The 22,444-nt window shown below is 33.0% G+C and overlaps 3 protein-coding genes across 6 annotated transcripts; 1 reads left to right on the top strand and 2 right to left on the bottom strand.

Moving 5' to 3' along the window:
• Positions 1 to 861: 861 nt before the first annotated feature.
• Positions 862 to 4,625, top strand: LOC136224328 (hydroxyproline O-galactosyltransferase HPGT1). The gene is made up of 12 exons (XM_066012644.1): positions 862 to 1,237; positions 1,339 to 1,402; positions 1,861 to 1,910; positions 2,017 to 2,210; positions 2,931 to 2,994; positions 3,108 to 3,180; positions 3,440 to 3,563; positions 3,720 to 3,807; positions 3,880 to 3,930; positions 4,033 to 4,104; positions 4,191 to 4,303; positions 4,393 to 4,625. Exons 1-12 carry the CDS (start codon positions 1,128 to 1,130, stop codon positions 4,413 to 4,415), a joined length of 1,026 nt encoding a protein of 341 aa, XP_065868716.1. The 5' UTR covers positions 862 to 1,127; the 3' UTR covers positions 4,416 to 4,625.
• Positions 4,626 to 7,576: 2,951 nt separating this feature from the next.
• On the bottom strand, positions 7,577 to 11,541 carry LOC136221681 (uncharacterized). The gene is made up of 4 exons (XM_066009133.1): positions 11,273 to 11,541; positions 10,962 to 11,014; positions 10,531 to 10,695; positions 7,577 to 7,970 (listed from the first exon to the last, which is right to left on the bottom strand). The coding sequence occupies exons 1-4, from the start codon at positions 11,430 to 11,432 to the stop codon at positions 7,806 to 7,808; spliced, it is 543 nt and encodes a 180-aa protein (XP_065865205.1). The 5' UTR covers positions 11,433 to 11,541; the 3' UTR covers positions 7,577 to 7,805.
• A 4,359-nt stretch (positions 11,542 to 15,900) lies between these two features.
• Positions 15,901 to 21,813, bottom strand: LOC136224313 (uncharacterized). 4 transcript variants are annotated; one of them, XM_066012623.1, is made up of 4 exons: positions 21,160 to 21,627; positions 19,400 to 21,016; positions 18,416 to 18,486; positions 15,901 to 16,619 (listed from the first exon to the last, which is right to left on the bottom strand). In XM_066012623.1, the coding sequence occupies exons 1-4, from the start codon at positions 21,380 to 21,382 to the stop codon at positions 16,539 to 16,541; spliced, it is 1,992 nt and encodes a 663-aa protein (XP_065868695.1). In that variant the 5' UTR covers positions 21,383 to 21,627; the 3' UTR covers positions 15,901 to 16,538. The 4 variants fall into 4 exon arrangements, with proteins under 4 accessions (XP_065868695.1, XP_065868688.1, XP_065868681.1 ...); XM_066012616.1 differs by lacking the exon at positions 15,901 to 16,619 and adding an exon at positions 21,694 to 21,813 and having other exon boundaries at positions 17,966 to 18,486; positions 21,160 to 21,199; XM_066012631.1 differs by lacking the exon at positions 15,901 to 16,619 and adding an exon at positions 18,082 to 18,219.
• Between the last annotated feature and the right edge of the window lie 631 nt (positions 21,814 to 22,444).

Raw genomic sequence — 22,444 nt, 5'->3', positions numbered from 1 at the left:
TCCAAATGTTGCAACTATCCCCCCGAATTTTCAATTGTAACAACTTACCCCTCAAACTTGTCCAATTGTAAAACATAACCCCAAAAACTTGTCCAATTGTAAAACATAACCCCAAATTGCTGACATGGACTGAAATTGAAGAAACACATGAAATACAAAAACTGCAACACTCGTGGAGTGTGATAATCAGATCTTTGGCGTGATACGAATTAGAGGAAACGTTTTTACGGTTGCTTCAAGTTCGAGGTAGAAAAATTCCCAATTTGGTGTTATGTTTTACAATTGGACAAGTTTAAGAGGTAAGTTGTTACAATTGAAAGTTGGAGGGGACAGTTACAATATTTGGACAAATTCAAGGGGTTATTTGTATATTAGGCCATTTATAAAATGGTACCTTGAGGGTTATTGTTTCAATTTGGTGGTAAAGAGGAAGAGGAAGTTGAGTTTTTCATATACCTGAACACATACATCTATTACTCTATTACTCTTATGTTAAATTGATTCGAGAGAGGGAGAAATTAATAAAGAGAAGAGAGATAAAGTAGAAGAAAAATAAGAAATTAAAGAGAAATAGAGAAGATTGTGTAATTATTTTTTATTTTTTATTTTGGGGTTTGTTTGTGATAATTAGATAATAAGGATGTTAATTTATAAAATAAATAAATATAAGGATAAAATTAACTCTTTTTTCTTTAATTTTGGATAAAAACCGTTCAATTTGATCTGTATTTACCAACGGAATGAACATTGTAAATTTTTAAACTATAACAATACTAATAGATGTAACACAAAGTTTATTCGTGTACTTTTCCGTGAATCTCCTCATGTTTTTGCAATTAGAAAAGGGAACATTGAATTTTTATTTATTTATTTATTAGCAGCAAAAAGAAAAAGGTCGTTGCTTTGGGCGGTGGCAGTGAAGAAGAAGAAGAGCCCAGTGAGACCAACCTTGTCCGGCAGCAGCTCACCCACTTCTTCTCCTTCCCCCGAACTTCGATTTTCACTTCAAATCAATTTCTGCAATCCCTATAGAGTAAAGGTGTAATCTTTGAAGTTTCATACTCAAGGTTAAGATCTAGTGACATTGGTGTTTTTGTCACTTTATCAAATTGGAAGTGCAGAGTAAAATGAGTAAAGGATCCAATACCAGAGCATCGAATTCGGCATATGGATCGAGAATTTCAACTCTTTTCTTCTCAATGGTCGCTACTTTTGCTTCCATATACGTCGCTGGCAGGTGAGTTACCTCAATTTTACTTCTTTCAATTTTGGGGATTTTCATTTTACAATCAAAATGAATTCTGATTATGTTTAGGGTTTGATATATGTCTGATGTAGGTTATGGCAGGATTCAGAGAGTAGGGTTTACTTGATTAAAGAGCTTGATAGAATAACTGGGCAGGTCATTTCTCTATTTTTTGTTATATATTGGAATTGAATTTAAATTACATTGCAGCTGGATATCTTATTTTTATTGAATTGCTTTGATATTTCATCAATTGGAGAAAAATATGGCATATCATGCTCACAGTTAACTTATTATATGAGATAATATAATTTTGGATATGATTTTGAAAAATTCCTAAAGCTGAATTCTTTAGGGTTGTGAATTTTTGACAAGAAAACATAATTTATAGACTCAACTCGCATGACACCACCCATTCGACAGATTATCTTTTTTGTCGCATTTATATATCATATGGAACATGTAGATCACATAATATGATTATGACCAGCAACCCGTTTGACATCCCTAAATTTCTTGTACAAGTTGTCTCATTCGGTTGTTTTGCTGATCTACTGTTTGATAAATTACCAGGCTGAGTTTCTGTGTTTGTTTTTTCTTTTTTAATTTTGTAGGGACAATCTGCCATATCAGTGGATGATACATTGAAAATAATAGGTTGCAGGTAACGCGATTATTGGATTTTGTTTTCATATAATTGAGGCATTTGAATATTACTTTCGGACTATGTGCCTTATTAGTTCTTCATAGGTGTGATGGTTTCTTGATAGGGAGCAACAAAAGAAATTATCGGCCCTTGAGATGGAATTGTCAGCGGCTAAACAGGAGGGTTTTACTTTGAACCTATTAACAGAGAATGATGGAACTAATTCAAAGAAGAGACATCTAGTGGTGATAGGAATACTAACAAATTTTGGCAGAAAGAACAGTAGGAATGCAGTCCGTAAAGCATGGATGGGAATCGGTAGGGAATACTGTCATAGAACTCTTTTACTTTTTGTTCGTTCAGAATATCCTTCTTGTGGAGGATTCCTCTTTTAATCGTTGTTTGTTCTATTGGATTCTGTTTGTTTGAGGTTTAAGTGTAAAAGTCATCATTCATTTTCTTTGCTGATGCGGCTCTTAACCTAATAAGAAATAAGAACACGTAATATAGGAGCATAGCTTTGAGATTTCCTAAATTGCGAATATACTTAGGCCTCTTGTTAGTATATACAGATGTGAAACGTGCCGAATCTGGCATTTGCATGCTATATGGACTATATCTGGCACATCGATTTCAAGGTTATAACTATATGACCGAATCAGTCTGGAAAAAGGCGTAGCATGCTTATGTTGCACAACACAAATATAAGCTCATGCAACTGCTAGAGGCCGCCATTAAGTAAAGTCGAGTGAACTCTTGGGATAGTAATTACTTAGAGGCTTTGATTACAGTAGCGAAACATTTAACAAATATCATTATGAAATTCCTTGATTGATTGTTCTTTCAACGAGATGAGCGTCTCACCTTCTTCTGTTTTAGATTTGGTGTATATGTTATGATTGTTATCTCACACGATTCAAGCTATTTTACTTCATATTTGATCGTATACCATTTTTCTTGAACAAGGTATGTTCTTTGAGAAGTAGCCATTTATTTTTTGTTGATTTTAGTTTCATACTCGGGCCATCATTCTTTCAGGTGAAACATTAAAGAAAATAGAGAAAGAGAAGGGTGTAGTTGCACGTTTTGTCATTGGCAGAAGGTAGCTAACGATGCTTTTGTATTTGATGTGTTCTTATAATCACTGACATATGCTTCTCTTCTTTTATGATCCGTGATCGAGTTATTCTAAGTGGTTAAAATGTTACCTTGCAGTGCAAATCGTGGGGACAGTTTGGACACTGCAATTGACAATGAAAATAAGCAGACTAAAGACTTCATCATTCTCGTATGTCTACAAATTAATTTTTAAATACGAAAAGCCACAACCTTTGTTATTTTTGAAGTTCTAACTTCACAAAATCCTCTGGGTAGCACTTTAATCGATGGCATTGGTGCATCGAACTTGTGGTATAATCTGTCTAACATTGTTGAAATGTTATGCTTGTGCTAACTAAGCACAATTTAGGTGAATCATTAACCAGAGAAAGCAAGCAGAAAATATTGTTAAAGATTATCTTTTTTTTATTTATTATTATTATTTTCAGGATAACCACGTGGAGGAATCTGATGGGCTTCCAAAGAAGGCTAAACTATTCTTTGCTCATGCTGTGGATAAATGGGATGCTGAATACTATGTTAAAGTCAATGACAATATCTATGTTAATATCGGTTAGTATCGCCCCGACATTATCAAAGATCACCGCAAGCTTTTCAAGTGGCACTAGTTCAATTCTTGTGACAGTAATTAGGAAACATGATTAAAGCTTCTGAACACTACTAATATGCTATGAATTAAGATCTAGCTTTTGCGGTGTTTCTTTACAGATGCCCTTGGATCTACACTAGCAGCTCACCTTGACAAGCCTCGTGTTTATATTGGTTGTATGAAGTCGGGTGAAGTGTTCTCTGAAAAGTGAGTTTCTCCTTGTGTAGTTAACTGGTGTCTTTTTACTTCCTCTCATCTTTATCTCCTTGAATTTGGCAGGAATCATAAGTGGTATGAACCAGATTGGTGGAAGTTTGGCGATAAGAAATCGTAAGTTTACATCAACCAGTTTAGAGTTCATTAATCATATTCCACATAGAGTTTATGTTATCATATCTCATGTATTCAATGAGGCATATCTTTCTTGATTAGGTACTTTCGGCATGCTTCAGGCGAGATGTATGCCATCTCGCAAGCCTTAGCAAGATTTATTTCAATAAACAGGTAAATTGTTGCGTGGCCTCGAGTATCAGTTGCATATATAGGACATATCAGGGGATGAGTAACGATTTGTATGAGATAATGCGCAGATCATTGCTTCGCACTTATGCACATGATGATATAAGTGCTGGATCTTGGTTTATTGGGGTTGATGTGAAACATGTAGATGAAGGAAAGTTTTGCTGCTCATCTTGGTCATCAGGTATCTTCCCTACAGTTTTACAAAATTAGAAATTATCCTACTTGGTGACACTATGAATTAATTTTCCTTTTGTGTTTTTCCTCTTTCAGGAGCAATTTGTGCTGGAGTTTGATTAGTATTTTGGGGGAATTGAAATACAGTGTGTGTACTCTTCTTCATCAAAGAAACATGATATCTTGGATTCAGAAATTTTGTTATACCTACAGAGAATCCAGTCACATCTAACATGTATGTTAATTCTTTCATTTGTGTAAGCACATATTGTAATTCGACTGAGCTGAACAAGACTTTTACCATTAATCAGCACCCTTTTTCATAGTTCCTTTTTATTTGTTGTCTTTACTCTAATCGTACTCCCTCCGTTCTTTTTTATAAGTCGTTTAAGGTTTTTCATCAAGACTAATGCAATACTAATTACACTATTAAAATGACTAAATTACCCTTAATACGTCTCTACTAAATTTCTATTTTCTATACAAAAATTCTCTCTTTTTTAAATTTGATGGTTTAATTAGGTTTATTTGTATTAATATTAAACTTCTCTTTTATTATAAATAAGTTTTTTAGGGTAAAATTGAGAAAGTATTTCTAAAAGTGTATTGGTAATATGAAACGACATAAAAATAAATAAATTAAAAAGCTAAAACGTCGTATAACAAAAAACGGAGGGAGTAGAATAGAAGTGTTTGCAATAATTATTTTGGAATTCAATGTGATTTGATGTTTTAATCCTCCAATGTTGAGTAAAAGAGTAATTATACTTCCACAATGGATTGGTCTTTCGCACATGTTCTGACTATACTATTCAATAAAGCTTGAAACTATATACATGCCACGGTGGTTATTACCTGGTAAGTGATTAAGTGAATTTGGTCTGTCACTGTTAGATTTAGGGGGTTTAAATTTAAGGCGTACAATTGTTTTAATCCCCACCATATGATGGTAATAAGTTTAGATCTAACGATGACGGACTAAATTCACTTTGTCAAAATTACTGATACAGGCTATGTCAATTCTATTTCGCACTTGCTCTGACCATCCAATAAAGCTTAAAACTGTACATGATATGTGAATAAAAAAAAATTCATAAAGTTTAAAATTGCACCGCTAAATAAACATTACACTTTTAGGGTTTAATTTTGCCGGAGCTCAATTTTGTCCTTTTCAAGGAATTTTGTTGTAATCCATCAGAAATTAACAATAGAATCAAAACTCGTCAATAATTTTTGTGGGCAAAATCGAGTGGAGTAAAATCGACGACATTGATATTGCGTCATAAAGAATGGTAGACAAAAATGCATTTAAATGCAAACAGTAAATATGAATACATTATTTCATATAGCTGGTCATTATATACAATGGAAGCCAAAACATATAATCAAGAACGATATAAATATCGGTTCCATTTACAACTCTAATAAATTGGTTGAATATAATAAGTGGATAGAATGCACAAGTACCTTTGTAACTTTAAGCCAATCAATCGTAGGATCGGGGATTGTCTCTATAGTTGGTCCCAAATGTAAAGGAATATTAAGAAGGATTGTTTGTGTAGTTAGAGTCAGCTGGTAGGTTGTAATATAATATAATATAATTAAAATGGTAATGTAATTAAATATGTAATGGAATGGAATAATGATTGTATGGTATTATTATGTTTAGTTGGTCCATGTGAACGCTACTGAATACGGTATTTAATTAAATACAATTTTTATGTTTTTTACATTTTTCTCGTTTTTCGTATTTTTATTTCTTTTCCATTTTTCATTTTTTCCCTCATTTTTTTGTTGTTTTTCTAAAAAAAATTCCATATTTTTTTAATTTTCACATTTTTCATGTTTTTCCTCGTTTTGCCATTTTCATTTTTCATATTTTTTCTCGTTTTCATGTTTTTTTCGTCTTTTTCCCATTTTTTTGTTTTTTATTCATTTTTGCTCGTTTTCAGTTTTTTCATTTTTTCGCATTTTTTCGGTTTTTATGTTTTCATGTTTTTCCGTATTTCGCCATTAGTAATAAAAATATAATGGATAATTGCAATGAGAATTCATGCGTATTTTGTTCGTAATGCCCAGTACATAAATTTGTGAAGAAGAATTGAATGATGTAATGATGATTCCATTACGACAAATATGATATGGCTAACCAAACATGATAATAAGTCTACATTGTAATGAGTAGTCCATTAAATTCTCATTACAGCGTACCAAATGGGGTCTTAAGGTATTGTAGGAGGTTGTGGATTCAAACTCATTCTCTTAAAAAAGAAAAAAGAAAATAAAAAAAAATGTATGAATAAGTAAAGCCTAATATAATTAGAATCCTAGTAGAGAACAAAGTCTAGGAGATAAGGATAAAGATTATCTTAACTAACAACTGTTATAGAACCAATTGAGCTAGAAGTTAAACTGATAGTTAAGACCCGAGAATAGCTTTCATTATTATTATCTCTCATGCCCCCTCATGCGAATGCTTTTTGGGTTTGAAGCGTGTATAACACACGTCCATAGAAATGATTTTTGGAGTAGACAAATATGATTGAGATCGTCTTTGTTAACAAAGACATGTGATTGGTCCATGCAAATAGTTTCGGATACATTGCCATGGAAAATATGCATTTGAAACATCAAATTGACCAATGTATTAACCATGAGAAAAAGCAAGAGGCCTTGGGGGGGGGGGGGGGGGGGGTTGCTAACTCAATGGTAGAGTACTCGGCTTTTAAGTGCAGCTAATCTCTTTTATACATTTATGAAGAAAAGATCCGTCCATACCATGGGTGTAGCTTGTAAGACCACAACTAAGTTCAGCAAGAAGAGCAGTGAATCGACCCCTAGAATGTAAGGTAGACTCACGCAATTGCATATGATGTCTACAGGTGTTGGGACTCAGTTCAAAGGATAAGTTGGAAAATGAAGGAAATCGTGAAGATGATGCGAACTATGTGAAGGATAAAGTGGTTATAGAAGTTGAGAATAGGGTTGAGGTTGGTAAAGTGGTTAAGAGTATCTTTGGCGATTTTAGTGGTTGAGTGACAGGAGATTTGGGATGCTTGAGTGACAGGAGATTTGGGATGTTGAAATAAGGTCGGACATGCCACTATGAGAGAAGAAATAATAGCTTTGTAACTTGAAGCAACCCAATTAAATGAATCTTCTCGTTTTCTCGAGCTGATGGGTTTTTCTTGGTTTTTTTTTAGAAAAGGATAAAAGAAATTAATAACAAAAATAGTGTTAAAGATTTTATTGGATCTGTCAGTGCTTTGCTCAATTGCAAAGGTACAAATTTAAGTAATTTTTGAAGGTTTATAATGTAACAAGAAAATAGATCTTAAATGAACAATAAAATTCCACTAACAAAAATAAAATATTTATCCTCTAGATCCAGTACACTAGACTTAGTAAAAAATAACTTTTGAATCAAAAAAATCAAATCTAGACATTTTCTTCTATTTTATTATTATGCAATTCCTTTGAATATGTCCAAATTTCTTACATTTGAAACACTAAGGCTTCCCATTATACGAACAATCTTTTTCTTCGTGACCATGTTTCTCACAATGACTACATTGAGGAATTTTCGTTTTTCCTTTTGAAGCTTTGACAAAGAAAACTTCCTCAGTCACTCCTTCATTTTCTCCATTTCTCATTGCCCTTCTTTGTTCTTGAACCTGCAAAGAATTAATTAATTTAGATAAAGTTAATTCACTTATATCTCTTGAATCTTCAAGACATGACAATTTCACCTCAATCTTTTAGGCAAACTCATAAACAATTTTTCTACGATTTTACTGTCGGGTAGATCTTCTCCCATCAAACGAATTTTGTTCACCACCGCCATCAACTTGATCGAATTTTTTTTCTTTCATACTTAGTCTCGAAATCCCTTTTCCTATTTCACAAATCATGATTTTGAGACAGGAGGATGAATTATTGATAAAGCGTGTTGGATTGTTTCTAAGAGGTGGTCTCCCTCTCAGATTCAACTCACTGCCATAAACTCAAACCTCTCAGATAAGCTTTCATTTTGACAGCTCAAATTTGGTAATTTTTATCATTAAAAATTAGAGGAGAAAGAATTAATGAGTGGTATGGGTGTACAAAAATTAACCAACCCATCAAACATAACCAATCTATATATTTTCATTCTAATGGTTTCATCTATGGGTTGGATTGAAATTCAATCCATGTATTCATTGGGTTGGATTGGGTTGGATTGGGTTGAATTTTTATTCAAATATTTGCATGTATTTTTTTTATTTTTTTTTTTATTTTTCATTTAAAAACAAGTTTATTACAAAATATTATTATAATTCATATATTAAATCAAGAGTATTAAATAACAAATTGTAATTTAAAATATGTGCAAATGGAAACCTTATTTATTTTAAAAACACAAAAAAATGAGAAAAACTAATAAGTTAGAAAAAAAGTAAAATAAAATGTGAAAGTCACGAACAACGAAAAAAATGAAAAAGCAAGAAAAATAGAAAAAATGGTAAAACGGAAAAAAAACAAGAAAAATGGTAAAATGAAAAAAAAAACATAAAAAAATGAAAATTAGAATCAACTGCTACGCAATTGAAATTGAAAATTAAAAACAAAATATCAACGTTATGAATAACATTGGTCATAACTGTCAAGTTTATGGATAAAATTGCTCATACCTATCAACGTTATCGATATTTTTGTGTCTTATCATTGGATAGGTTGAACTTTATCCCAATAAATAATTAACTTTTGTATTCAAAATTTTAATTATAACAAAGAAGAAACCTAAGCTCTTATTAATGATATTTTAGAAATTCAGAAATTCAAAAATTTTGTGGAATTTCAGATTTCTGGAATTTAAAAAACTCTAGAATTTCAAAATTCCAGATTTTTAGAATTTCAAAAATTCTGGAATTTTAGAAATTATAAAATTTTACAAATTCTAGAATTCCAAAAATTCTGGGATTCTAAAAATTTTGGAATTTCAGAAATTCTAAAATTTCGGGAATTCTGGAATTCTAGAAATTCTGAAATTCCAAAAATCTGGAATTTTAGAAATTCTTAAAATTTTGCAAATTCTAAAATTTTGACTCTAGAAATTCTGAAATTCTGAAATTTTGAAAATTTGAAAATTCTAGAATTTCAGAAATCTTAAATTCTACCTGAAAGAAAAAAGCAGGTCAAAAAGTCACTAAAAATGTAAAAAAATGACTTAAAAAATCTCGAAAATATCGTTCTATTTTAAATGTGTCAAGTCATTTGTTTTGGTGCAAAAAAAAACTAGCATGTACCGATCTACGAAAACGTTAAAGCACGTGAATTTTTTTTCAAAATTAACTCAAAAATTAATGTCATTTACGTTTTATTTGGTACAAATATTTGTAAATTCATTAATTTAATCTAATGTTTAATAGCTATAAATTTATATTTGAAATTATTTGAATTAATAACCAATCTCAACTCAACCTATTCAAGTTCAATATTTAATGGATTGAGTTGGTTTTAACAACCAGCCCATGAATTATTTCTTTTAATGAATTGAGTTGGATTGTAACCCAAATACAAAAAATTAATTTATTGTACACCCCTAATTAGTGGTTGGAACTATGGTTAGATTTTCTTTCAAATACTCACCGATCTCTTAAATATCAATGAATTTGTGATACCAATTGTTGAATCTGTCAATGTTTTGCACAACTAAAAAGGTATTTATACCCTTTTAAAGGTTTGTAATATAATGAAAGAGATTCTTAAGGAACAGTCAAATTCTACTAACAAAAATAAAATATTTATTCTCTAGTAAACTAGACTTAGTAAAAAAACAACTTTAAATCAAAAAATCAAATCTTAACAAAGCCTCGTTTATAAGACAAATTGAAAAACATACAACCCTCACTTTTTACAAGTTCAATTGTAAGTTAGGATCCTCAATTTTTATAAGCTCAAATTGAAAACTTGTACCTTCAATTTTTACATCTCGAATTCAAAAATGTATACCTTCAATTTTTACTAGTTAAATAGACACTTCTATCCTATAAGATAAACCGAGAAACATTTTACGCTCAAATTTTCGAGCTAAATTGAGAAACTTATCACTTTAGAGATGTAAAAAACCCCTTCCCTTACTTAACCACTTAAGAATATATATTTGTAGGAGCAATATTTAGGAAGGAATCTCTGCAACTGTAATCTACGAACACAGAGAACATGCCAGTGTAGAAGTAAAGACAGATAACATACCGGTGAAGAAGTGGACTCTGCTGTTTTGGATGGAAGATTTTCCAAACCAAGAGTGCTCCAGTTCTCGGATCCCTTCTCTAATTCAGCTAAGATTTTTCTCTCAAGCTCAAAATCAAACTGGAAGTTGCTCCTTGGAATATCTCTGACTTGTGGTACCAATTGAGGCTGCAACAAAAGCAATTAGTGATTGCCAGAATAGGCTAAAAACAATCCAAATTGGACAGGCACTTGATTATTCCTAATTGATGAAAACTATGTCACCAAGCAAAACAAACACAGTTTCATTCTAAAAAAAAAAAAAACCCCAAAAAAGTGTAAACATATGATAGATTACATATTACAGCAAATTTTATCACCACAACTCAAGAGGGAAGCAGGATCATATCAACTAGATGACATTTATAGGCGTGCAATAAGGAATAAAATCATACAGGAGGAGTAATCCGAAGCTCTGGCTTTACAGCAACGCGAATACCTAATCCTGCTACAAAAATTACGCAATAATCAGAATAAAACTTTCCCAATGAAAACTTAAATTGAATTTAAATCGAACATCATAAACTCTCATCAATAGCAGATAGCTCATTTAAGTCGAGGCAATCGAGTTTCAGACGATCAATAGATCACAAATTCGGTGAAAAAATAAACTGGAAGTTATTAGTTATTCCATACTTGTTATTGAAAAGGACTAAAATGCAGAGAGATAAATAACTGAAATACTGAATACTATGAACCAACTCACAATAAAAAGGCGGAGGAGCAGAAGTTTGATGATAGGAGGAGTGACGGCTAACGGTTGGCTCCGCCGTGTGATTCTGTTGACCGATTTTTGGATCGAGAGATTTCCCGTGCATAGGAATATGCGCATCGTATGGTGAAGCTGCTCTGTTCTTGTAATCCATCGATATCGAAGAGAAGAAACCAAGAACACGATGAAGTAAAATAACCAGTTTCGTAGAAGATCGTGTTTCAGGTAGGAAAATGGGTTGTCTATTACTACATATAATAGCGCGCAACTCTAAAACCTCAACTTCCATTTAATTTAATTGTGGTTATATAAGAGGTTAGAGTGGTTTTAATTTGTAATTAACATAAATTAATTTAGTAAGGTTATTTAACCGTTAAAAATTAATTAATTCTTCAATTACGAATTAATTCTTAAATTAATTGAAAAAAATATATTTCAATACTTTTTCATATAAGAGTGATTTTTGGTTCATTCAAAACATAAAATGTTCGACTTATATTTCATTTGAAGATTTTTCTTTATTTCAAATTTTATTATTGCTTTTGTTTGGTCGTCTTATTTTTTGATTTTATGGTGATAATTCAACATACATATTTAAAGTTTAAGTCACACTTATATTGTGTCCTGTGAGATGATTAATCGATTGAGACAAAATTTATATTATTTTTCTTCCTTTCATACTGTTCGTCAAAAACTTTATTATATGTAGTTTATTGTAATTCTATCATTTATGTTCTTCAATTTAATAAAATTAGTATTCTGTTCTTAAATTAATGGTGAATTTAAAGAAACTTTTTCTTGAAAATTAGATTATATATATATATATATATATATAAACTTAACTTTGAAAATATATTTCTAAGAGTGACGCATCAACAAATGATTATGTGTCAAAAAAAAATTAAAATCAATAGATAAAAGATCAATGTGTTATTAGAGAATTAAATCTTGTTAATTAAATTAAATGAAATTAAGTAATTCTGTTAAACGTTTGAGTATTTATACTGGTTTTAATTGTAGTTAACATAAATTAATTTTGTAAGATTAATTCCTCATTAAGTGAATTAATTGAGAAAAAAAATACATCAATAGTTCATTTGACATTTTCCTCTGTGTCAAATTTTGTTTATCTGACACAACTTCTGTTTCGATTAGTTCATTTTATTTCTGATGATAATTCGATACACGCATTTAGTGTTTGACTCACACTTATATTGTATTATTATGGGGGGGGGGAGGGGGTCATGGGTAAATCCAATAGTTATTGGATCAAAAAACCAATCCAATCCAATAAAGGAACGAACCCATGGATTGGTTGCAAATAACAAATCCAATCCATAGATACTCCATAGAATTGGATTGGATTGGTTATTAACCACCAATTCAATGATCAATTTCATCCAAACTTTTTTTTTTATCAAGATTAAATAATCCAATCAATTTTATTTAAATATATGTTATATCAATTTTTTTCAATAATATCATTTAGAGAAAAAAGAGAAGAAAACATAAAAACAAAAAAAAAAGAGGAATAGAGAACGTGAAAACGGAAAAAAGAAATGTGAAGAACGAAAAAAAACATGAAAAAATGAATTAAGCTGAAAACTGACAAGCGGAAAAAATGGGAAACATAAAAATGGAAAAAAATACGGTATTTTCAACTCTAGTATGATATAATTGCTACTCGTACATTTTTTTGAACGAACTACTTGTAAATGTTATTTTGAACATGTTCGATATAATTGCACTGGTATTTTGTTTTTTATAGATGACCACAATAAAAAATGAGGTTGATTTCAGTTTAATTAAAACTAATATATCTTTTTCTTTTTCAAATTTAGACGACTTTAACATTTGTTGAGTGTTTTCCTTTTTTTTTATTATACTAAATTTTAAAGGTATTCAAAATTATTATACTAAATTTTAAAGGTATTTCAAAATTGAACAGTAATTAGTTAATTCAAATGGAAAGTTTAATTTTAATTTAAATGTGAAATAAGATAATTGTTGTGTCAAACTTGATGAAAGCACCAAATTCTTAAAGACGTAACAGTTAAATTTTTTAAACCGAAATATTTGATCAATATTGTAGATTAGACAGATCTCTCACAACTAAGTGCTCTTATTTGCATTTATTATTTACGTTTTCCCATTTTTCTACTTTGTACGTTTTTTTATTTTTGCGTTTTTCACATTTTTTTTTTCAGTTTTTCAGTTTTCTAAGTTTTTCCGTTTTTCACAAACTATTTATTAAGTCATTTCTCTAACCATCAAAATCTCACAATTTTCTGTAAGGTTTAGTTTGAATTGGTTATTAACCGGTTAATAACTGGTTAAATTAACCAATCCATATGAAATAATCCATTGGTTTGGTTATAACCAATCCAATAGAACAAATATAAATTAGTAAACTAGTTATTTTTAGGTTGGATTGGATTGAATTGGGTTAAAACCATTGGATTGGTTATTTTTTTTAACACCCCTAATTGTGTGAGGCGAATATCGATTGCTGCAAAATATGTCTTGAGGAGACTAATCTAATTAGGCCATAATCTTCTTCTTCCTTTCATCCAGTTCATCTAAAGGACCTTCCATACATATTTTGTCATGTGTGACATGGACCCACACATATTATAAAAGGTCTCATTATTTTAATTAGGGAAAATTACAAAACTAGGTCAAATGGGAGGCTCATTTACATATTTAACCCATTTACTCAATCTACTACATATCTAGACTGATTTTGTGTGACTTTCCCATAATACTCTCAATATTTACACGCGTCTGTCTCCATCTCGTCTGACTTCGCATATTCGACCATATGCGAAGCCTGCGAAGCTAATGTTTATATTTACTTAATGAATTTAGTTCGCATATGCGAAGCCTGCGAAGCTGAAGTTTGTTTTGCTTGATGAATTTAGTTCGCATATGCGAATGCTGGATATGTTTTGAAGCTAATTCGCGAAGTGGTAGATAACAAAAAATGGCTAACAACAACGGATTCTAACATTCAAATCATAACATTATCAAAATTTACAACAAGATTGCCACGATAACAACATTCAAATCATAACATTATCAAAATTTACAACAAGATTGCCACAATGAAATCTACTAACCAATCATTTTAAAGTGAACCTAACTAATCCGGTACCAATTTTGAAACGAATGAGTAATCTTGGTGTGCACCATGAGACACATCCATCCCAAAAGGTCTGGACTTCCATTTCTCATCCCAGAAGGTTTGGACTTCTAGACCTTTTGGGATGGACGTGTCCCACGGTGCACATCAAGATTACTCATCCGATTCAAAATTGGTACCGGATTAGTTAGGTTCACTTTGAAGATTGGCACCATGGGATGGACGTGTCCCATGGTGCACCCCAAGATTGGCACAATCTCTCTTAACCAACCATTTTAGGAGTGAATGTGTCAATCTTGAGGGAAGTTAATCCCTATACAGGAAGGAAAATCATCTCCCCTGCAGCTCAGTACGTCGCCTTCCAGAAAGGGATGTTACGTATTCAACCACCTACAGAAAAAATTAATCATGTTAGGCAGGGAAAAAGACGATTTTGGCTTTGCGAAATGAAGATTAGTGAAACATGCGAATGTAAATGTGCAGGGGAAGAGGTGATTTTACTTCGCATATCGATGCTTTCGCGAAGTCTGCGAGGTCTGAAACGTGAGGATCTATTCGCAGACTTCGCGAACTAATCGATTCGCGAGGTAGATCCATACGTTTCAGATTTCTATTCGCATATCTTCGCGAAATCATCGATTAACGAAGTAGATCGTCACTTTCCAGGCTCGTTCTCTTCACAAAGCTTCGTGAAACTATCGATTGCGAAGTGAATTCATGAAAAAACGTAGGAAAAAAACCCAGATACTTACATTTTTCGCCCCGTTCACCCCCAAAAGCGACAATAACAATATGATAACATGGGAAGAACGAAGGAAATAACGTAGAAAAACCATTTCTTTGATGGTAACAAGAAGAAATAAACCAAGCAACGAACAGGAAGATGAAAAACCATGGCTTCGTTTTCTAGGGTTGGGAAGTTGCAGAATCAAGAGATGAAGAGAGGAAAAAGAGAAATTCATTGTGATTTTGACTAAATGGTGCAGATTTCGTGCAATTTAACGAACAAAGGAAGATCAAAAGTCTTAAAATCATTAATGCAGGAGCAACTTTTCGCATAACCAATGAGATAGGGGGAGCGGCGATTCGCGAGTGGTGGAAGTGGGAAGGTTATGAGTATTATGGGAAAGTCACACAAAATCAGTCTAGATATGTAGTAGGAAGAGTAAATGGGTTAAATATGTAAATGGGCCTCCCATTTGACCCAGTTTTGTAATTTTCCCTTTTAATTATTATGCGGTGTCAAAATATATGTGTCCAAATGTGAATTGGGGTTCCTCCAAATGACATAAAAGATCGAATACTTAATATATTCTAACTGAACATGGTGAGCAAATTAAAAAAGAAGATATTTTATCTACAAACTATGTTAAAATGAAGGTCTAATACATCACCAACTCCATGAACTTGTCCAAAATAGTAGATTGGCTCCCTGAACTTTGTAAGTGTCTCACCAGCTCCCTAAACTTACTTATTTCGTATCACCAGCTCCCTAAACTTGTCCATAAAAGTATATTAGCTCTCTGAACTTTGCAAGTGTCTCACCGACTCTTCAAACTTGCTTATTCTGTAACAACTAAATACAAAAACCATAATACTAACTCTCGATCCTCATCCATTCAATCTCTCAAACCTGTAACACTAACTCTTATAATAAATTGAAAGGTATGAGAAGCTTAAAAATTACCTCTCTCGAATGGATGAAGACGTATTTTTAGAATTTAGGTTTAATAAGTTTTTGTATTTAGTTGTTACATAATAAGCAAGTTTAGAGAGTTGGTGAGACACTTGCCAAGTTCAGGAAGCTAATCTATTTTTATGGACAAGTTTAGGGAGCTGGTGATACGAAATAAACAAGTTTAGGGAGCTAGTAAAACACTTGCAAAGTTCAAGGAAACAATCTACTATTTTATACAAGTTACTCCCTGATAATGTATTAGGCCTACAATGAAAGACTGACTTACATCTTTAATAAAGTGTTCAGTTAGCGGAGTCAATCCCCTTAACTTTCTCTCTATTCTAACTTCTTTGAAATTCCCGGTTGCAGGAGTCATATAAGTGAAAAGGGATAGGACACATAAACGATCGAAGAAGCACCTTCACAGGCATCGTCCAGGACTAGGATGGCTGCATCCGATGAAGCCTACGAAGCAAGATCTCCTGTTTGTTTTCCATAGGGCTTTGATGCTGCTTCTTCTTCTGGTCAACATGTACACTTGATATAAGGCCTCGTATATAAGGAACCAAAATCAACTACTATCTTTTTCAAATAAAATGGCAAAAATATGATTTTCGAAAGAAAGAAGAAAAAGGGATATTACATCTCAACGGATTCAAGGACAAGACCAATGAAGCTATGTTGATCAAATTATTTTTTGAAAAGTTCAAATGGTCATATTCTTTGTCTATATGTCATCATCTTCAAGCAAAATAAGTTTAGAAACTTATTCAAAAAATATTACATTTGTATTAAAAGAGGTAAAGCTTGAATAGTGATTTGAAAGAAGATAAATACTTATATTATCAAATGTTTGTGTTCATAATTTCTAAAGAGTAAAGCGGGCATTGGGTGTGCATAGTTTCTTAGTTGTAGACTACACACAAACTTGATTCTTGTTAAAAAAAAAAAAAAAATCAAATTAGATAAAGGAAATTCTCGGAAGTTACTCATAAAGAAAGAACGTAGACCGAAATCTCCGAACTTCTATAAATGCTCTAAGCCTAATCTTTCTAAGCCCTATATTCTTTAAATTACTATCAATTTATTTATGAGTAAATATTTGAATTCTAGTCTTCTTAATAACTATAAATATAGGTGTATGCTATTGTGACTTTTAATTTGATAACAGTATTGAAGTGATATACTAATTTGCTTAAACTAATATTCTGCAATTATTTTTAATATATTTAGGCAAAATTTAAATGAAAGATTAACTTAAAAGTAGAAAGACAATAATTCAGTACATTAATTCAGATTCACACTGTCTGATAATTATTTAGTCATATTGACAACACAAATCCCCTCTAGTAATTACACCCCAAATTTAGAATCCTGACTCCACCACTCGAGTTAGGGCTGTAACCAAACCGAGTCCTTGCTCAACATCATGTTCATGAGATGTTCGCGAGTTTGTTTACTAGCTTTGCTAACAAGCAGCTCATTAATTTTATTCATGAATTTCAATCGCGAACATCTCATTAACTATATTCATTTGAAATTTGTTTAATACAAAACATAGTTTTGAAACCTACAAAGCTTAAGTTTACTCAAAACTATGTTGTTTTACATTTCCCCATTTATAAAATACTATTTTTAAAAAATGATCGAACCAAGCTTGCTCACGAGATTGTTCATGAACGTTATAATCGAGCTTGTTCATGGGCTTGTTCTTTCGAGCAAAGTTTTGCCGTGCTCAAACTCGCTCATTTATAAATCAAGCCGAACATGATCGAGCTTTCATCGAGCTGAACGAGGACCCGCTCCAACCCTAACTCAAGCAGGCTGCAGCTAGTCAGTCTATCATGAACTAATTTAGTGAGCAAAATGACAATTACAATATTTTCACCCACTTCTAGATTTTATTGATCTATTAGAAATACATAGATTGCTCTACACAAAAATCTACCTTCCTAAGGAAATGATACAACTTTCTCACAAGCAAAAGTCTAATTTACAAACCAAAAATGTGGTCATAGGCAGAAGCAAATTGCCTTGTATTCAAATCACTGCCATCCAAAGTTGAACCAAATCGATCAAGCCACTGAGTAGGGCTTGGATTATCACTCTCCTCTACCCATTCTGAGGTCATATCAATGTCATCACATAAGATAGGGTCACTTTCTATACATTTTTTTCTCATTTGTCTCATCAATTTAAGATTATAATTTATATACACAAGGTCATTCAATGTTTCTTTATCAATCTTATTTCGCTTTTCTGAGTGTATCTGCTGAAATGTACTCCAATGTCGTTCGAAACTAAATGTGCTGCATACCTGACTCAGGATTCTTATGGCAACTCGTTGCAAAACCGGCGCTGAGTCACCAAATTGTTCCCACCATAGCCCTGCAATAATAGATCAGATTCAGCAGTAAACTCTCGGAACCAACAAATACTAATTAGATCGATTTTACGGTGTTGGATCAAGCACTGTCATCCCATTTGACCACATTAGTTGCTATGAAGAAAAGTAGAAAACTTTCAATCCAAGCATAAAAACAAACGGGCCAATTCCAGTCTGCGAGGATGAGGAATAGGCCAGTGGAACCTTGGCTTGGCCAAGAATCTGCACAGCAGCGCCTGCATTCTGCCAAGAAGGTGCTGAAACATGCCAGAATGTGGGAGACATGCCCTTGCAGCCACAAGGAAGTTGCTAAGCAGCCAAGGCCAGGGAGATTTCTAAAGGAGACTTGTAGAAGCTTTACTATCTACCACAAATGCATATGATTATCTAGGATAATCCTAAAATAATCTATGTAAATATCTAGTAGTAAGTGATCAATCTTTATAAACCAGACAATGTGAGAGGCCAAACACTATAAATAGGCTATCCCCATCATTTGTACAACTTTTGGAGAGACTGCCTATGTTACACAGGTAGAGTTTATGTCCGTGTCCGATTTCGTTTGAATGATATTTTATGAAGGTTATGTTTTAGAAATAACGTTCCCCGATGTCAGTTGTCTGTTCCGTGTCCGTGCAACATAGACATTGGCATTGCGCTAGTGAATTATCTAAGTTCCTACACAATTTGTGCTTAATCTTTTGTTCTCCCAAACGTCCCAAGTGCCCATATTGCACTTCATACACACACTGGTAGGCTTGCTTAGCAATTTTTTATAGCAAGATCATCCCAGTGCTGCGTAGGAAAAACACTAGCCCCGTGACAATAGGCTTCACCAATGGAGTTTAAAACTATGATTCACACACTTGCAACCACAAAGAGAGGCAAATCAAGCAATTATAACAGCATACGTACCAGGTGCAACAGTATCACGTGCCTCCATTGCTAAATTGCAACCAAACATCCCACTTGCTCTTGTAAAAATGAAAATCTGATTGGTAATGTCACGCCTCATATCAGGCGTAGGAAGTAGTTTCTCAATAACCTTGAAGAAGTCCTCTTTTATAGATACAAGAAACTTCACTTCAGGATTGTACTGAACATTTGGGTTCAGAAAAGCAGCTGCTGAATGAAGAGGCGAATGTAGCTGATCTCGCCATTTCCTGTCAACTATATCTAAAAAAGTCTTGCATTTAGTCTCATCCATTATGTAGTAAGTCCTTATTGATTCCTTGGCCCTTGTCATTAACTCGTATATAGATCCAACAGCAGGTTTTCCACCTGATACTTCCCTCAATACTTTGAGAAAAGGCTCCGAAATCGCCACACTTTCTTCCATTGCCCTCCAAAAATCCCCATCCTCAATGATGTTCATACATGCTATGTTTTGTGGTTTGGTTGCGTAAGCAGAGTTTGTAGAGTATTCACTGCTGTTGAACATTAGCTTCAATCTTGATCTTTGCTTCAGCATCGATTGCAGCGAAAGAAAACTGGATACGGATTTTGTAATACCAGTCTTTATTAAGTCGTGTGATCCGGTGAATTTCTTCATCAGATCAAGCAATGAGGCGTTGTTGTATATGAACTTTGATACTGTCTGTGCTTGTAGAATGCATCTATTCACCCAATCTACTTTAGAGAACTCCTCCAGGATTAAATTTAGACAATGAGAAGCACACGGGGATACAAAAATGGTTCCGTAGTTCTGCAGAATATGGTTAACAATTCCAGTGTAGTGGAAACTAGTATCCATAATTATCTGCACAACATTTTCAGCACCAAAGTCTTGAATCACAGAATCAAATAAATCAGCAAGGCACTTGGTGTTCTTAAAGCAGGACGATGCATCAACGGACTTGTGGAAGAAGGTCCTCGAGGGTGAGGAAACGAAGAAGTTGATCAATGCTCTTGATTTGTTGTCGGTCCACGTGTCTGCAATGATTGTGCAACCCGTTGTAGCCCATTCTTTCTCACTATCTTTCAATTGGAAACTCACTTCAGACTTCATCCTTTCTAGCCATGTAGTCTTCAGCATTTCTGCTGAAGGACCTGTAAATCCTTGACCACATTTTGCTATAGCATCAATCATTACTTGATAAGTCGGAGAACGAGCAACACTTAAGTCGAGCTTATTCTCGAAAAAGAATATAGCAATGCTTCTTTCAGCATTTTCTTCATTACTTAAGGAAGGTGCTACTGATGCAACACTAGGATAAACTCTAGCAAGTGGAGACAAAGTCTCCACAGCTAGGAGAGGCTTGGCAGCAGAAGATTTAGCTTCTGCAAGCCTCGGTTTTTTAGCAGTAGTCGGTTCTTTGACATCCTCTTTTGATGCTATTATCGCCCTTACCCTATCAGTAACATCATCTCTCACCTTGTTGCAGGGATTCACCCCTTTACTCGGAAGCCGGGACAGATGATGCTTCAATCTACTAATACCACCATTCAAAACTCTGAGGCAAAACTTACATTTTACCTTATTTCCTTCTAATTTTTCAGCATATTCCCAACAAACATCTTTTTCTCGAACCACTGGCAGCAAACAAAAACATAATCAGAAGATTTATATGTCACATCTTCCTCAGGATATAGCAATTGAACAGATTTGATTCAAGCTACATTCTCAGGAAATAAACACAATCAATAATCATATACTAAAATTAGCTTCAACTTACTGTTATGCGGATAATGGTTTATGGTCCCGGACTTGTTGACCTTGAATGAGTAAAAAGAAAGACATTTATTAGAAGCTGAAGTATACGGTCCTATCAATATGCAAATGAAAAATCCGTGCTCAATACATGATTCATCAGCATTCATCATAGAGAGCTCGGAAAAATCCATTTCAAAAGCTTTAACATAGATTTCAGGGCTGAACAATAAATTATGTAGCTTCATTTGTTTCCATTTAATCCCACAGCCTTACAATCCCAGAAAAGGGAAAATAAAACTCAAATTGACTTCCAATTTACAATTAACAAAAAACATTCTGCAATTTTATTTTACTTTTTAAATCAGCAGTAGAATTAATTTTCTATTGCAGAGTATGAAGATTCCTATCATTTTCTCAGCTACCAAACAAAGGGATTGAGCAGTAACGAGCTTAAAGTTAGATATCAGTAGCTACAACTGTTAAAAGGGGGGAAGGGAATGAAATGCAAATACGCAAAGAAAGGAAAGAGAAATAGCGAGAAATATGAAGAGCTTACAGAGAGAAGCTTTGGTCTTCTCGACGGAGAGATAATCGGAGATGGCAGATATGGAAGTTTCTCTCTTTATTTATCGCGATATTTTGGAGCTTTTAGGGTTTTTTCCCCTCTCCTTCTGTAATCCTCTCTTTTCGCGTTTTATCAGATTTTTTTATTTACTATTTTTTATGGTTCTTTTCTTTTGGCGATATATCGCGGAAATTTAGACCATTTATGTTCAGACACGTCAGTAAATAGCAAAGGGATATGTAAGGACAGACTAAGCGACGTCGTTTTAATCGTCATTTAAAATTAAAAAAAATTCGCAGAAGCTACTCTTATATCAGAGCCAGGTTTCGATCCTGGGACCTGTGGGTTATGGGCCCACCACGCTTCCGCTGCGCCACTCTGATTTGTTGTTACGATATCAAATATAATTTATTTAACAGATCAACAAATCTCAGAGCTCTTATTAGTTATACTTTAGCTCGAATAATTACGGTCTCCAATCATATCTATCTATCACAAAGAAGAAATCTTAAAGATTTCTAAATCTGACCAATGGATGGAGAGAGAAAATTACAAATTTTTTTTTTTTCCTTTTTATAATAAAGTTTTCAGTTTTTTTAATAAAAGAATTTCAAATAATCAATATGAATGTTTTTCTTTAATCCAAAGTAAACTTTATTAAATACTCATGCTTAAATCATTACAAAAAAATTGATGCTAAATAATCTGACTCTAAAAAAATCACTCAACAAACTAGCATTGG

The sequence above is a fragment of the Euphorbia lathyris genome, chromosome 1, assembly GCF_963576675.1.
Source record: "Euphorbia lathyris chromosome 1, ddEupLath1.1, whole genome shotgun sequence".
Classification (NCBI taxonomy): Eukaryota; Viridiplantae; Streptophyta; class Magnoliopsida; order Malpighiales; family Euphorbiaceae; genus Euphorbia; species Euphorbia lathyris.
The sequence above is the reverse complement of the archived record's forward strand: the minus strand, read 5'-3'. Positions and strand labels throughout refer to the sequence as shown.

Excerpts from the sequence above, each read along its gene's own strand:
- LOC136224328 (XM_066012644.1), top strand. The coding sequence starts at position 1,128 with ATGAGTAAAGGATCCAATACCAGAGCATCGAATTCGGCATATGGATCG. Across the intron at positions 1,911-2,016 it reads TTGAAAATAATAGGTTGCAG|GGAGCAACAAAAGAAATTAT; the intron begins GTAACGCGATTA and ends GTTTCTTGATAG. Across the intron at positions 3,181-3,439 it reads CTAAAGACTTCATCATTCTC|GATAACCACGTGGAGGAATC; the intron begins GTATGTCTACAA and ends TATTATTTTCAG.
- LOC136221681 (XM_066009133.1), bottom strand. The coding sequence starts at position 11,432 with ATGGATTACAAGAACAGAGCAGCTTCACCATACGATGCGCATATTCCT. Across the intron at positions 11,015-11,272 it reads TGCTCCTCCGCCTTTTTATT|CAGGATTAGGTATTCGCGTT; the intron begins GTGAGTTGGTTC and ends TAATTTTTGTAG. Across the intron at positions 10,696-10,961 it reads AGCTTCGGATTACTCCTCCT|CCTCAATTGGTACCACAAGT; the intron begins GTATGATTTTAT and ends CTTTTGTTGCAG.
- LOC136224313 (XM_066012609.1), bottom strand. The coding sequence starts at position 21,382 with ATGAAGCTACATAATTTATTGTTCAGCCCTGAAATCTATGTTAAAGCT. Across the intron at positions 21,017-21,159 it reads AAACCATTATCCGCATAACA|TGGTTCGAGAAAAAGATGTT; the intron begins GTAAGTTGAAGC and ends GTTTGCTGCCAG. Across the intron at positions 18,487-19,399 it reads ACGTGATACTGTTGCACCTG|GGCTATGGTGGGAACAATTT; the intron begins GTACGTATGCTG and ends CTATTATTGCAG.